General features: G+C 40.7%; 2 protein-coding genes across 2 annotated transcripts in view; both read left to right on the top strand.

The window, feature by feature from the left end:
* Positions 1 to 4,286, top strand: part of CCDC28A (coiled-coil domain containing 28A) — an 11,120-nt gene extending 6,834 nt beyond the window's left edge. The window contains exons 4-6 of the mRNA XM_034765541.1: positions 576 to 730; positions 1,459 to 1,481; positions 4,131 to 4,286. Of these exons, the coding sequence (XP_034621432.1) occupies positions 576 to 730; positions 1,459 to 1,481; positions 4,131 to 4,185 (233 nt within the window). The 3' untranslated portion in view covers positions 4,186 to 4,286. The remainder of the gene's footprint in view (positions 1 to 575; positions 731 to 1,458; positions 1,482 to 4,130) is intronic.
* Positions 4,287 to 7,120: 2,834 nt separating this feature from the next.
* ECT2L (epithelial cell transforming 2 like) overlaps positions 7,121 to 16,402 on the top strand; it is a 47,906-nt gene continuing 38,624 nt past the window's right edge. Inside the window, exons 1-5 of the mRNA XM_034765542.1 lie at positions 7,121 to 7,378; positions 8,803 to 9,036; positions 12,974 to 13,086; positions 14,586 to 14,748; positions 16,021 to 16,273. Coding sequence (XP_034621433.1) covers positions 8,845 to 9,036; positions 12,974 to 13,086; positions 14,586 to 14,748; positions 16,021 to 16,273 — 721 coding nt within the window. The 5' untranslated portion in view covers positions 7,121 to 7,378; positions 8,803 to 8,844. The remainder of the gene's footprint in view (positions 7,379 to 8,802; positions 9,037 to 12,973; positions 13,087 to 14,585; positions 14,749 to 16,020; positions 16,274 to 16,402) is intronic.

The following is a 16,402-nucleotide window of genomic DNA, read 5'->3' as shown; positions in this document are numbered from 1 at the left end:
TGGCTATCCAACTACAGAAGCAGTTTCTCCTCCCTTGGTGTTCACACCTCAACTGCTAGCAGAGCACCTCACCCTCCCTGATTGAACTAACCTCATTATCTCCACACTGATTTATACCTGCCTCTGGAGATTTCCATTACTTGCATCTGAAGAAGTGAGGTTCTTACCCACGAAAGCTTATGCTCCCAAAACTTCTGTTAGTCTCAAAGGTGCCACAGGACCCTCTGTTGCTGTATCCAGCATGCAGATCTTCCATTCAGAACAGGGTAGGAACATTGCACCTGTTTAAAATCTTGGTTTCTTGCCATTGAAATGATTGATATCACAAATTCAGCATGACCCAAATACAGGATCAAATGCAAGGACAGAAGCTCTTATTTAAAAAGTTACGGTAATAAACATGGAAAAATAAAACTGAGTCCTATGGAAGGTAAACGGATTTGTTTCTGATATTTGACCACTTTTTTCCCTCTACTACGAAAATCCATCTAAGATATACATGCAGTAGCTTAGACTTTGCTCCTTACCCCATTGTCAGACTCTTACATAACAGCTTTACAATCTGCTTTGTTCAGGAAATGAGTGTTCCATAGAACAGATGGAACATGTGCGGGGGATGCAGGAGAAACTAGCTCGCTTGAATTTGGAACTCTATGGGGAGTTGGAAGAACTTCCTGAAGATAAAAGAAAACTTGCCAGTGACTCCAATTTGGATAGGCTGCTATCAGATGTAAGTATAGTCAAGACAGACTGTCTTCCACTGAAGTTGCTTCACAGAATTAGATCTGGTTCAAGAACAGGATCCAGCAGTGGTATTCTTTTTATACAACTTGAAGACCTTAGGGTCTCAGAAATTTAGGTTTAAATGTGTTGAGGAAAAATGTGACTCTAATGACCCAGGATATTTCCCATATCTGCCAAGGATTGTACTTCCTCAGTATTAATTTTGAGGAAATACAAGTGCCTTATCCATCCCTCTTATTCAGACTACTCCTTGTGGCGCCTCTACCAGTTTGTGCAGCTTAGAGCCTCCTTTAAGATCCTGCAAACTGTTTCAGAGCTTAGGCTGATGTAGAACCAGCCTGAGCATCAGCGAGCTGGACCATCTTCCCTGTGTTCTTTCTGTACTCTGCCACACCTAGCAGAGACTAGACAGAGAGAATTATCTGGACCTATGTATTCTAAATGTATCAATCTTATTTTTTTTTCCCCTCTGGTGCCCTCTTTGATAAACAGGAAAACTGTTAAATATCCAAAAAGTCTAATTTCTCAAAACTTCCTAGTGTAGAGCTACACTTGCTTTTAAACTTACAGTACTATCATGAAAGGTTTGTTTAATTTTTTTGCAACAGACCCTAAATATGTGTTAGTACCATTTATAATTGTATTATTGACATGTTTACTTGATTAATTATAACTACAGTGTTTTTTCTCATACTTTGTTCATTTATATTGCAGCTGGAAGAACTGAATTCTTCTATGTATCCTTTTTATTGAATATCATTTTTGGTGAACATTTTTGCAATAAAAAGTTGATCAGTACCAAAATTATACCATTAAATTTCCAGAAAATACATTTCACGGGTGTTCTGTAGCTCAAGAGAGTTAAAATGGATTTTAACAGTGCTTCTTTTTGAAATTCAGGGCTGTAGTATGTCATGTTTTCAGATCCCTCTAGCTTACAGATGGCTTTCCTGTAACACTCAAAGTGTAGGTTGCTGTAGATTTAAACAAAGCTTTGTGAATAGGCTATTTCTTTAAAGATTTCTTCATTAACTATTTCTGTTTACACTTTGAAAGGAAAAGGTACATCAGACACAGATATCTAAAATTGTCATAGCTGAAGTATAAAATTTTAGACTGGACATGTTGAGAAAAAAGACTGTTTAGCCAGTTGAGTGCAGACCTTGATATAAACTACCCACTTTGGCTAGGAACTCTGGAGCAACCATGCATAATAATATGCCTCCTAAAGTGTTCAGGAATGGAGTTCTGTCCTGCTGATACTAGGGCAAAAAAATTCTAATATTCTTCAGTTTTCCACAACACTTTCTAGGGCTCCTGTTAAAAGAGGAAACTTGCACACAAACTTATAACATAGATCACTGAAATATGCAAAATACAGAATTGCAGCGTTACCGTTAAATGCCTAAGCATTAACAGCTGCAAATAACCAGCTAAATAACTTACATTTATATTAATGTATATATTACCTTAAGTTGTCATTTCCATTCTTGTAAGCCTCCTAACCATTGCAGAAGGATGGTCCAGTGATTAGGGCATCAGCCTGGGACTTGAGACACACTGTTTAACTCCCTGCTCTGATACCTACTTCCTGTGTGAAAGTCACTTAATCTCTCTGTGCCTCACTTCCCTGTCTGTGAAATGCGGATGATAGTGTTCCCCTACCTCGCAGGGGTGTTGTGATCATAAATGTATCCATGAGTATAAGGTGCTCAGATACAACAGTAACAAGGACCATATAAGTCAGAGGTGGGCAAACTACAGCCCGTGGGCCACATCCGGCCCGCAGGACCCTCCTACCCAGCCCCTGAGCTCCTATCCCAGGAGGCTAGCCCCCGGCCCCTCCCTTGCTGTCCCCCAACCCCCGCAGCCTCAGTGCGCCGCGCTGCCGGCGCAACGCTCTGGACGGCCAGGCAGCGCAGTTGCAGAGCCACGGCCTGACCCGGTGCTCTGGGCGGCGCAGCTGTAATGTTGCCAGCCACCAGTGCTCTGCACTGCGCGGTAAAGGGGTAGGGAGGGGTGTTGGATAGAGGGCAGAGGAGTTCAGGGGGTGGTGGTGGGGGGTGGATAGGGTTCGGGGCGGTCAGAGGGTGGGGAACAGGGGGGTTGGATGGAACAGGGGTTCTGGGGGGGCAGTCAGGAATGAGAGGGGGGTTGGATGGGGCAGTCAGGGGTGGTGGGTCCAGGGTGGTCAGGGGACAGGAGCAGGGGGTGGTGGATGAGGCAGGAGTACTGGGGGGGGCCGACAGGGAATGGAGGGGGTTGATGGGGTAGGAGTCCTGGGGAAGGCAGTCAGGGGACAGTGGGGTTGGATGGGGCAGGAGTCCAGGGGGAGCCATCAGGGGGTGAGAAGCAGGGGGAGGGTGTCGGATAGGAGGTGGGGACCAGGCCACGCCTGGCTGTTGGGGGAGACACAGCCTCCCCTAACTGGCCCTCCATACAATTTTGGAAACCTGATGTGGCCCTCAGGCCAAAAAGTTTGCCCGCCCCGATATAAGTAGATGAGAGAGAGAGAGAAGAACTTTCCAAAATGTTTCACCAAGCCAGAGGCCAAGTGTGAAATATTTCAGTCCCAAAGGTGTATGTTTTGGAATTTGAGTAGGATTTATTGGAAACTGTTGTGCAACCTTACTGATATTAAGTGAAAACAGCCCCTGCTATAACTCATTTACTATGTTACAACATTTACGGAAATTCATGGCATAACTGTTCCTGCCCTTGTCAGAAAGAGTGGTTCTAAAATGTCTGTGTTTCATTGGGCTCTAATTATATAAGCAACTGATCTGAGTTAGCATCTTTTAATATAAGAGTAGTATTTTAATGAGGATTTCAGATGTCCTCAAATTAATAGTGAATAGTCTGTATTCTAAGAGACTTATTTAATACATTTTCTTATGTAAACGCACAGGACCAGGGCTGTGCCCTTCTAGATACCTGCACGTCTCCATTCTTTCAAACTTCCCATTTAAGATTTGTTAATAGTCTCTGAATTTAAACTTATTTTTTTAGGCAAGGAAAATATTAAATATGTATTTCATTTTTACTATTTGCATTTTATTGAAAATATTTGGATCAGGCTATTTTGTAATTGCAATAAAACAGAAGAGGATTAATTTATTTTTAAATTGGTGACTGTGCTTAGCACTAAGATGACTTGTGATACTGTTTTTTCCCTCTCGCATGTAAACTTCGACCTTGTGTATAATTGCATCCAATGTGTATTGATATTCCAGCATGTCAGGCTATGTGTAATATTTTGTCCTTTAATGTCATCTCAAATCTATCATACTTTACAAACATTAAATATCGGTATAATACAGATATTCATAAGGTAAATTCTCTTGTGTTATCATATGAAAACTTAATTTCTTAACTCTTTGTTCCAGACAAAAACTTCATTTAGCAGATGCACAAGATATCCCAAATACCTCCACCAGCTAAAAGTGTAGATTTTTTTGATTTAGAGACCTCTCCAAGTCATGTCTTTATTTTTCCAATGGAATCTAGATTCTTACTCATTTTCCACAACAAAGAATTAAAGTGCAAATTTCACACATTCCTGTTAGCAGATTTGAGCACTGCGATATATCAGGGTTGGAATCTATTGATCTAACTGCAATGGTGTGCTGCTATGCTTTGTATTAATGCCTTATTTAATATAAAGTGTTTGGGGAAAACTTGAAAGTACATTCTCAGTGTTGTTCATATATCTGTTGGATTTATATATGTACATATTATATGTTCACTAACATTACTCCAATTTTGACAAAGCTAGCAGTGAAGTTTTTTTGTAGCTGCCTTCCTGCCTAGTATGTAGACAATCTGAACACTCTTTAGAGTGTTTTGTTCACCATTAAATTATGCCATATACTATGTTAAAAAGTGTAGCATCTGTTTAATTATGGTCAGAGAAAGAGCTCTTGTATGGTCTCAATTTTTACAAAGTCAATTTTTTCCCTTGCTTTGTCAACCACTTTAAAATTTCACCCAGTTAGAATTGGAATACATACTGGAAGTCCAGGTCATTTGGTTTTGACAATTTTGAATTTTCAGCAATACTTAAACACTGTCACTCCATAATAAATCCATTCTACACTACTTTGCTTTCCATTAACTTTTTGTTTAGTAAAAAGAACAGGAGTACTTGTGGCACCTTGTGTTTAGTAAAGTCTCCCTTTTTGGGGGATTAATGACTGTTCCCTATTTTTAGTTATTTCAGGAGTGGGGAGAGTCTGCAACAATAAACACTGACCTTCAACACATGCCCAGTAACAAGAGGTCTGCTCCTAAAAAGTGCTTCTATAGGCAGGTTTTGTGGAGCACACGTTACGATACATATTTCAGTACTGAAGATGTTGTACTGATAGATTCACAGTTGACAAAGCAGGCCCATAGTTAACAAGCACAAATCTACCCCACACAATGTTCCTTTCATACAATCAAGCTGAATCTTTGCTCCTGCCTTGTAGCAGCATGAGCCCAAATCCCATACAAATTGCTACATTTCTTGAACATGGACAGAGAAAGCCTGTGTTTGTGCAAAGACTGATTACGTGATGGCTCAAAACTTCTACCAGGGCATGTGAAAATGTGCACTAAGTGGTGCATTTGTTCTAATGTGTAGTTAAACTGTTTATTCAGATTCCATTTTTGTGTGCATTTGTTCTATAGCAGGAGTGAAGTTTTTCTCCCTTCCCTTTTGGGTCTTTTGAGCTCTTGATCTATCCATATTACTAGTGCCTGGGACAGAGGAGAAAAGGTTCAAATTCTGTGCAAGCCCCACTCAGAGAAGAGGATTCCATAGACCTTCATTGAAATAACACAGTTCTTTGCCTCATGAGCTCCCCCCTCTTTCCTTCTGAATCAATTGTAGCTTTGTCTAATCCCTAAAGTTCTAAACAGAAACTCCAACTCTGTGAGGAGGAGGCTTTAGATACCATAATCCCCACTGAAAGCAAGTCCAACTCTTGCACCTTCTAAGTAAAGTACTGGCATTCCCTTCCTTCTCCCACCTAGAAGCCCAAATCCCACACTAAGCCATCAGATTCCTAGTAAAGTCCTTCCCCCAAACTTCCCTTGTTCCACTGTGATTTCCTTCACAGTTCCCTTTGTCAGTGAGACTTTTTAGAAAGAGTTTGCCACCACGGAAGATCCCTAACTCCTAATCTGATGGATGTCTTCTGGGGAGGTTGGGAGCAGATTACTCCGCTACCAAGACAGTGTAGAGAGGAACTGGGAGCACAATACACTGACCACGCTAGCAAAAGAAAGTGTACCCAAGGCTTTGTCATACATTGGTCAGCTAGTAACTAGACAGTGGCTGTACATAGGATTTTTAGCTCTAAAACTTTTTGCAAGCAGGAGTGTAGTGTTTTTACGTAGAAACTATTTGAACTCTGTCTTCAAGTAGTATGTACTACTGCAGGAGAGCTGAGGAAATAGAATATACATATATTTAAAAGGAGATGGTTGTGATTTTTAGCTTGTCAACTTCAACAGTGTCTCTTCAGACTTCAAGTAGCAAAGAGATTTAGCAACAAGAAAATCAATATTTCATAAGATAGTTGATGTCACCTGAAGGAGTTGGTTCTACTAGGGTGTTCTTTACTTCACTTACATTTACTGTTATTGTGGGCAAGCTACAGTGTAAGAATAAGTTACCGTATCCTAGGCAAAATTCCAGGTTGTGTAGTTGGTGCCACAAATAAGTTATTAGCTCAAAACAAAACTCTTGCCAAAATGATTACTGTTTAACTGTATAGCTGCAAACAAAGTTAATCAACATTTTGATCAACAGTGGAGATTTGGGGAGCAGCTTAAAAAATATCCTGCTCCTTCACTTGTGCCCCTCAAAGCATTACACTTCTGAAGCACACTTTGAATGAGATAAAGGTAGTTAGCATTGCAGCATCGTGGGAGTCAGTAATATAAACCTTGTTTATATGTCCTACCCTGCCACTGACTGGCTTTGTAACCCCAGGGAAGTTCCTTAACTTGTGTTCCAGTTTCTCAACCTTTACAATTAGGATAATCTTACCTAGTTCTACAAAAGCTGTGCCCACTCACCGGTTCCCCACTCAGAAAGATTTCCCTAGCTGAGAGATGCTGGCCTTTAGTTCTGACTCACTTGCAATAGTGGTAGGTTGTCCCATTGTACGCTAGTTTGGATGGATGGTGCTATGCTGTAGTTTGGTACAACTATGCTGCTCTCCATTTGGCCTGTCCTACGCTGGGACATACCAGTGCCGTTCCCTTCTGTTCAGGATTGCTGCAGCCCAATTCTGCTGTGTCACTGCCACATGTGGGGTAAAGGGTCTGTTATAGTGGGAATGCAAGAGATGGTTCCATGGCCACGTCACTAGACGGTGTATGGGCAGCTGCAAGTCTAGTGGAAGTGAGCCCACACTGAGATTTGAAGCTGTGCCGTAGGTCCTTCCCCTTTAGGGGAGGGGCACACAAGGCAACAGTAGCCTGAGTCAAGCTCTGGCTGGGAGCCCAAGGTGTAGCTTGTTGTGCAGTTCCTATGGAGATGGGGAGTACTGACCCTCATCCAACGCAGCAGTAATTCCAGCTTCCACGACAGCTCTCCAGCGGCTTGCTCAGAAGGAAAAGCAAGACATATCCTCTCCTAGAGGTAAAGCATTCAATAGACTATGAACTCCCTGTTCTATGGGAAAAGTGGGTTGCTTTGTATTTTAGTTTTACTGTATTAACGTTAATAGAAAGGGTAGGGAGTAATGTCCTGCAGGCCTGATCATATAGGCTGCAGAGCAACATCTGTAAAGATTTCAAAACTAAACCAAAAATGAACATTCTAGGTTTTTCATAATTGCCAGGTACTTTGTGCATGATTGATTTGTAGCAGAGGGTAGAGATCAGAACTTTAAGAGGGCAAAAAGGTTACGTTCCTCTGCCAGAGAAATTGTGAGGTATTTTTTAAAAATGAAAACTGGTGCAGAGATGAAAATGCAAATGTAATTTGCAGGCAAGCAGCGTGGGGAGACGAGATTTCAGCATACCTTTTATAGCACAATTTAAAATAGGGACAAAGTGCTATCTCATCAGTGGCTATTCAGTAAAGACCAGACATGGATTCCATAAAGGGAGAGGGGAAGAGGAATTTAAACAGACCTAGCATTAGATACAGCAGTACTAGGTCCATAAACCAGAGGAAATCTGCTATCCTCACCATAATAGGTCCCCTTGTTATCAGAGAGGGACCAAGCACTGAATGGGTATGGGGAATAAACTACTCACGCACAGAAATGGCAGCTTTCTAGCATATGGTTGAGATACAGTGGTGGATAGATGTGGGGGAACTGTGCACCACCACAACCCACCTGTACCTAGTAAATACTAGGTAAATATTTATTTTGAAAATAGAATTCATTGGTCTCCAGGATTACAGTTCTTGCAGTTTTCATGAGTCCAACATTAATTTTAAAGGTATTAAAAGGGAATGGTGACAAGAGAATTGTACATACGTAGACTAATTACTCAATTTATAATTTGGCAAGAACAATAGGGAAGCTACCTCTCTCTATACAAAAAACCCCCCAGGGAATTTGTAATGACTAGAAGAAGGCATCCACACAAGAATAGGAGCCATAAGAATCACACCAGATCATTGGTTCATATGACAGAGGACAGATTGCCACCTATTGAGGCAACAGAACTTCCTTTGGTAGCTTGGGTTTCTTGGGAAGTCTCCCATCTAGGTTCTTACTGACCATGCCCAATCTCAGTTATGTGATCTGATGAAATCACAGCTCAAGCATTGGCCTGCTTATGTACACACTGATGCCCTTTACCCAGCTGCCTCATCTAAACATAGGTAAGATTGCAAGATATAAGATTGACAGCAAAGTATTTTTAAGACACAATATATAAAATGGGCCTGGATTCAGGCTTCTGGATCTAACTACCCCACTGAGCATAGTGGGAGTTGGGAGTGGGCTTCAGATCTGAATCCAAGTTTGAATTCTACAATTTGCACCCATCTCTACTAAGAATTAATTAGATCACTTCACATATCTCTTTAATTCACTGAATTTCTAGGTGGCTCTAACAAAGCTGGTGTAACCAAGTATTACTGATGCAATGATGACCACAGCTTATGTAACACCAAGTCCCCAAACTGTTAAACAATGGCAACTAAAGTGTTTAGGACTCCTTGCAGAAAACACAGTGAAGTCCATCAGAGTGTCTTCCAGTAAAATCCAGACTACTGGGAGCTTGAACACAAGGTTCAGCACTTGGACACCTATCGCAAACAAATCATTCAATAAGCAGGTAAGTTAAAGTCTGGTAGAAGTCATTTTCATAGGCTCAACTATCATGAAATGCATTGGTGTACATTGCCACATACCTTGAAACACTGCCAACCCCCACTTGCACATGCAATGACAAGGAAACATCGTACAATATATGCACTGATGCATGCTCATGTAAATTAGATCAGAAACCAACCTCACATTTTAAAAACATTACATCAACATCTCCTCGTCTTTTAACTGCCGCACCTTTCTTTTCTTTGGTTATTTAACAGAAATGGGGCAGGGACTGTCTGTTATATCTCTGTACTGTTACTGGCACAGTGGGGCCATGGCTTCTAGGAGCTACTACAATACTAAAAACAATAAACTGCTTCCTCAAGGCAAAGTATTTACTGCCATGATGTCTGACAGCAATTACGCCTGTGAGGATCAAGGACTATTCATAACAATAAGCACTATGGCCATTAGCAAGCACATGATTGGCTCTATAACTGAAGTCAGATATAATGGCATTACATGTCTTAATTTTTTTTTAAATTACAGATTTATATATTGGTTCAATGTTTTATAAACAAATTTTCTTTTTCCTTTAATCAAATCAGATACTGCTCTTAACTAAATGGGACTACATTCCCAAAAGCCTCATCCCACATCAATTGCTGTGGCCTGGCACTAGGCCTATATACTCAGAAATTGTTCATTTTACCTGCAGAGGAAAGCGTAAAAGAATAAAAGACCTTTGCTGAGCAGCAATTGGAGTAGAGAGAGTGAGAGGAAGTGGACTCTATCCTCAGAGAACAACAAAGTTTGATGTCCTCCTTGTACAGGGGTTTTGAACTAAGGGAGAGTGTCATTCCCATAGAACCCAGGGCCAAGGAGAACAAAAATGGATGTCTGCCCTCTGTCAAAATATCACTTTCAAGGACCGTTAGAGAAATACACCAGACCTTGGCATTGCAGTGATTGCTGTTCTAAAAATGCAGTAACTCCTTGCTTAACGTTGTAGTTATGTTCCTGAAAAATGCTACTTTAAGCGAAACGATGTTAAGTGAATCCAATTTCCCCATAAGAAATAATGTAAATAAGGGGGGTTAGGTTCCAGGGAATTTTTTTTTGCCAGACAAAAGACGTTACATACATATACAGTATAAGTTTTAAATATTTTTAAACAATGTAATACTGCACTCACCAATGATGATTGTGAAGCTTGGTTGAGGCAGGGGCGTAGTGGGGTCGGGGCACGGGAGCTTGCCTCACTCCACCCACCTGGCACTCCTGCCAGAGAGCGGGGTTGGGGCGCGGGGGCTTGCCCCGTTCCATCCACCCGGTGCTCCTGCCGGGGAGAGGGGTCAGGTCAGAGCGGAGCGAGCCAAACAACCTTAAAAAGGAACATTGCGCAACTTTAAACGCGTATGTTCTCTAATAGATCAGCAACCTAATAACAAAACAATGTTAACTGGGACGACTTTAAGTGAGGAGTTACTGTACCTAAAATAGGTAGACAGTTTAACCATACATCACGGGGATAAGAACGAGTAAGCTTCTCCGTAATGATCTGTCCCTTTGGACTGCTCATTTTTGTATTACAGTAGCTAGTTCCCAGAGGCTCCAACTGAGATCTGGTCTCCACTGGGCTAGGCACAGTTCAGACACTAAGTAAGAGACAGTCTCTTCCTTGAAGAGCTTAAACAAAGGATAGGAAGTGAAACAGGCACAGAGATGAAGTGACTTGCCCAGGGTCACAAAGCTCATCAGTGGCAGGAGAAGTGGTAGGAATACAAGAATATAGGTCTCCTGAGTCCCAGAGCTTGTCTACATGGCAAGTTACTGCACGAAAAGCCAGGGTGTGAATCTACAGTTTACCAGGCAGTAATGGCCCATGTGGTCACTGCTGCAGCACAATGCAAGTCCTAGAGAGTGCGGCTAGGCGTACTATTACTTGAAAACGTAGTAAAGCTGCACTCCAGGACTTCCACTGCACTGTAGCAGTGTTGTTACCCTAAATTTTAGATGCCAATTAAATTAGCCTACAATAGCATTTTTAATTTAATACAAGGGTAAAAAGGTTGTGGCCTGCCTGAAAAGAATTGCCAGTGTGTTATCAGGAGGCTTGTCTCCGACCCGCAGAGGGCTCCCTAGAGCAAGCTAATCTTACTAACTCCTGAAAGCACACAGGTACAGCCTTCCGCTCAAGGACCGACACACACAAGCAGGAATGCTTTTAAAAATAAATAATTCCTATGTTTTCAAAAATAAGTAATTACAGTATTTTTAATAGAAGCAAGAAAGAATATCAAACATATTAAAACACAGTAGAATTATATCTAGGAATGAAGCAGCACAACAAAATAAAAGACACAGACTACACAGGATATGTAGATCATATAACAGTTACAATGTAATAGATTATCTATCTACACACACACACACACGGCCCTGTATACATCAAGGCTCTAGCCTAAATGCTGCAATTCAGTAACATACTTAATACAACATAATATACATTACCTCTATAAATCATTACAATATTCTAGTTTTAGAGAGAATTATTTACTTAATATTAACATTTAATAGTTAACATTTAATACCTTAATATTTAACATCTAACATTTAAGCTTTTAACATCCTGTGAGCTCTGGACAAGCGGTCACCTGATGGATAGAGGAGATTTCACTCAGAACACAGGCATCCAGCTTTATTTACAGACAGACCCATGCACTCCTTAACAATACATGGAAAAATCAGACTTGCACTCGTACCCAAGTTCCCTCTGGTTCGTCTTAATGGTTCTTCTAATCCGTCTGTAATGATGTTAAGGATGGTGATTGCCAAGGCCACAATTTTCCTAACTGCTGCTGCTGCTTCAGGCTGCGGGTGTAGCAGCAGTTGCTGCTGGCTTTTGCTGCTGGCAGGGACTGCTGATTGTGTTGCTATGACAGCCGTTGCTGTGGTGACCTTTAGAGTTGCTGCTGCTGCTTTCCCAGGTGGCTACTTTTTGGAATTTTCTGTTCTTCTCAGGTAGCTTCTATTCTTCTATAAAGCCTCAAACCCACTACACTCAGCCAGCTAGCTGTGGGCCTTATATGCTGGTTGCTCTGTCTCAAGGTCTGCTCATTAACTTAATTAGCCCATCTCAATCAGCTTCCAGATATTAGCATAATTGCTTTTTTTTGTCTAGTTCCTCCCCATTATGCAATACTTATTTTAAGATAGCTAAGCTCCTCTCTCTGACACCATCTTGGGTAGAGCGCCTCCCCTTGAGGTCTTGGGAGAAATGCTGAGTCATTCCCTATTAGTTGCTGGAACTTTCCATACCCTAACCCTGTTTTTCATAGAGGATTATTGCATCCACTATTTTGGATTTCTAACTTTAAACTATCACTATTTACAGTAGTAATAGTAATCTATTTATCTAAAGCCTTAATCTTAAAACTAACTGCTTTTTTATGCAAGTCAAAGTGTCCTGATACTATCACCACCTTAATTATATCAATGGGGAAGACGTGAAATTTTACAATATTTAAACCCCTTTTTCTGGTCTCTATCAAAGTGCTGCAAGGTTTTTCAAAACAGCTAAAAGCAAAATCTCTTGTTACAGTATCTGTGCAGGACATGACTGTGGTGCAAGCTGTAGATTCACACTGTGGCGTGCCTTGCAGTGACTTGTCATATAGACAAGCCTCCAATTCATAGATGCTTGAACTACGGGTTCGGGGGCAGGGTGCTGCAACACCCGCTGGCTTGAAGGGTTTTCCATCATATACAGGGTTTACAGTTTGGTTCAATGGCTGTCAGCACCCCTACTATAAAAATTGTTCCAGCACCTCTGCCAAGTTTAATTTCTATCTACTAGGGTCACAGCGCCTCCCTAAGCATCATTATATGTGCATCAGACTTGTACTGGTCTGCATATCATACTGAACTAGATATGGAAATACTCTGTTTCCTTTCAGCTCTTTGAGGAAAGAGTTAGTCTCATAAGCCATTGGTTTGATCTGTGGACAGACAAGCAGCGCAAACAATTCCTCCACAGAATGTTGATGAGATGCAGTAAATCACAACTGAAGTAAGTTTATTACAAGGACTAGCTTAGTGTCGTCTTTCCAAACAAGCAGGTATGTATGAATATGGATGTCACATAAGACACACAGCAAACCAATTCTGTAATGAGATTTGCCCGGGGGATCCCTATACCTTTGCGGAATCCCAGTGAAGTCCTTGAGGGTTTAACACTAGTGCAGGTGTCTGCCCAGATGGATCTGATTGGGACCTGAAATTGTATCTTTCTTTTGTAAGAGGGTCCCGTCAGTTTGGTTTAATAAGGACACTGTCAGATTCATAAGACCTAAATATTAAGATTGTAGCAAAATTGTGTAAGAGAGTGTATAGATGTGTGTCTAGTGCAGGCTTGAGGCTCCAGATTCTCCATCTTTTCCCCTTTTCATTGCATCAGTAGGGAAATAAGAAAAAAAACAACCTCTATAGCTTTTCCATCTAGTCTTATATATTATTGGGTGAGCACTGTCCGTGTAGTCAGTGCTGTGCAGAACATGGAGCAAACAAGTTTCCTTGCCCAAAGACCTCACAATCTAGGACCTGGATGTTGCAGTTTATAAGGTGGGTGGGCAGATTGCTTTGCTTGTGCAGAGACTCACTGAAGTCAGTGTGGCTCCATGTGGGCACAACAGCCTGCTCCACGTTATATATTGCAGAATCAGGTCCCAAAGAGTCAACTTTGCAAGGTACTGAACACAAAAAGTTCCCACTAGCTCCTAATGGGAGCAGAGGAAGCTCTGTATCTCACAGGACAAGACCAGGTATTAGTCAGCTCTTATAAAATAAGGGCCTAATCATGACATCCCTTATACACTGACTTCTATTGGTCTGTGTGTGAGTAAGGGTTTGCAGAGTTGTTTCCTGGCCACTTGTGATTATTAAAAATGAGAGAGATCTTTAACTCTTTCCTTGGATCCTTTCCCATCCAAACATCTGGATTGATTTATAGGTTTTTCACACAGGCCCAGGATAATAGGCATATTATCTAATAGTTTCTTTCCTGAGTCATCTCAAACTCCTGACCTACTGGATTACTAATAATAGAAAATGGCTGCTACAAATACAAAGGTTCAACTCTTTCCAGTCTTCTGCAGAGCCATAAAACCAACCTCAGTGATATAAGGGCCCGGAATAAACATAATTGGTTCTGTTGAAATGACCACACTCTTGGCATAGTTTTGTTTTGCAAGACATACAGTTCACTAGTTGCAATAATGCAATGCTCCTCTTTACATAAAAGTCTAGATTTGCTCTCAAAACATTGCATTATGTCACTGAGATGCGACGCTATCAATAGAGAAATGGCCAACTAATTAGACTTAAATGCATCTTTAATCCCTTCCCAATGGGTCCCAAAGCACTTTGCAAATGATGCCCTCATAGGCATTACTTCACTCCTGACAATATTCTTCAAAGAGATCTCAGGTTTTCTGAAAGGGAAGACCAATAGAGTGACAGAATAGAATCTCAACAGGATTTTAACTACGGTGAATATCTGTCTCTTTACAGGTTTACCCAAAACTGGCTTGCAGAGAGGATTCCAGTGACCAAAGTGGATTTCACCAGAGTGCTGCCACGTTTCATATCTCTGTACATCTTCTCCTTTCTCAGCCCCAGGGAGCTGTGTGCAGCTGCCCAAGTCAACTGGCACTGGAAGTTTATAACTGAACAGGTCTGTTCATTGTAGGCCTGGTCCCACTCCCATGGCAATCAAGAAGAATTTTCTTATTGATGTTGATAGGAATAGGACCTGTAACTGGACATTTGCAGCGCTTTTAAGGGGCACTACATATATGAAATGGGAAATCTGGAACAGCATGTTGTAAATAGCATAAATTTGCCAAAGCAATTTTGTATCTTGTACAGCACTCAGATAAATGCTCAACCTTCTGAAGCATTTCATGTATCTGTCTAGCATACTTAAGAATAATTAGAAAGATCTTCTGTACCAGAATTTTCAACTCTTTCATGCACTTGACAAAATAACCTTTTAAACTCTGCTCTATTTAATTCACTATAACAGATAAATTGTTGGAACCAGCTTCATCCAACCCTAGCAAGAACATCTCAATCACTGAGAGTATATTACACATAAAGACATTTATATTTTCTCTTGTCAGAAACTAATTCTCATTCTACATTTCATTCTGTTGTTTTGCTTCTATACTTAACCCTGCTTTGGCTTTGGTCTTTAAATGCACACATCAAGCAACAGAACACAATATGTAATTTAGAGCTATGTAGTTAGCTGGATGTCCTAAACTCTGTAATTTATAGAGATTGCTGTGGCCTTATGGATACTGATAATGCCAGGGCTTAGCATTGTGGATATTCCAAAATGCTACTGCTTATTGTGATCTGTCTAAATAGATAGTGTATAGCATAGGCTCAATACTATTTATAGAAATTAAACTAAAATAAATATTGATCTTCAGAAGCTGCTCAAAGTGGTACAACAATTAGCCTACTCTTTCTGTTCCCCGGTGCCAAATATGACAATCAAGGGGACAAGACAATGCCTTTATTTGCAGATTTCCAGATAATGAAGAATTTTAAAATAAAACATCCCTCTGCCCCTTTAAAAAAAAACAGAACAAAAACAAATTTTGTATCTTGTACAGCACTCAGATAAATGTTCAACCCTCTCTCAATTGAATTCATTGACATTATCTGATTATTCATCCTCAGGAACACTGCCGGCCTCTGCATATAAGAAAATGTTGCAGCAAGCTTTTTGAGATAGAGGGATCATGTATTTTTATTTGTTCTGTAAAAGTACTAGGCACTTCATAAAAAAGGATCTCTCACTGTAACATATTTATGGAGGTCCCATGTTTGATTTATACTGTGATCAGTGGCAGTATGAAACCCCAAGATTAAATAGAAAGCTTTTTGTCCTCAATCACAGTTTATTGTCTCTCTTTTACCTCTTTCTTGTCTTAAGGACTGTTTGTGGGTGCCAAAATGTGTTAAGTTTGGATGGTTCCTGCCCTACACTCCAGCAGACAACGAATACAGTGCTTGGAAACGACATTATATTGCCTGTGCCTCCAGCTTAGATTACTTCACCCCAAGAGAAGCCACTGAAATCTATGGGACCCTCAATGAACCAAAAGCTGAAAATGAGGAGCAGGAAGAAAGGCTAAGAGAAAAATTGCTACGAAAAATTATTCGGGAGAGATTAGCATTACACAAGAGTCAGTAGAATTAAAATAATGATCTCTTTCTTCTGAGATTAATGTTAAATTAACATACACTGTCTTCTGAAAGTGATAAAGCAGCCTAAAGTATTCAAGTAATCAAAGACCTTTTCTTTAGGAAAACTT

This window comes from Trachemys scripta, chromosome 3, assembly GCF_013100865.1.
Source record: "Trachemys scripta elegans isolate TJP31775 chromosome 3, CAS_Tse_1.0, whole genome shotgun sequence".
NCBI classification, from domain to species: Eukaryota; Metazoa; Chordata; order Testudines; family Emydidae; genus Trachemys; species Trachemys scripta.
The sequence above is the reverse complement of the archived record's forward strand: the minus strand, read 5'-3'. Positions and strand labels throughout refer to the sequence as shown.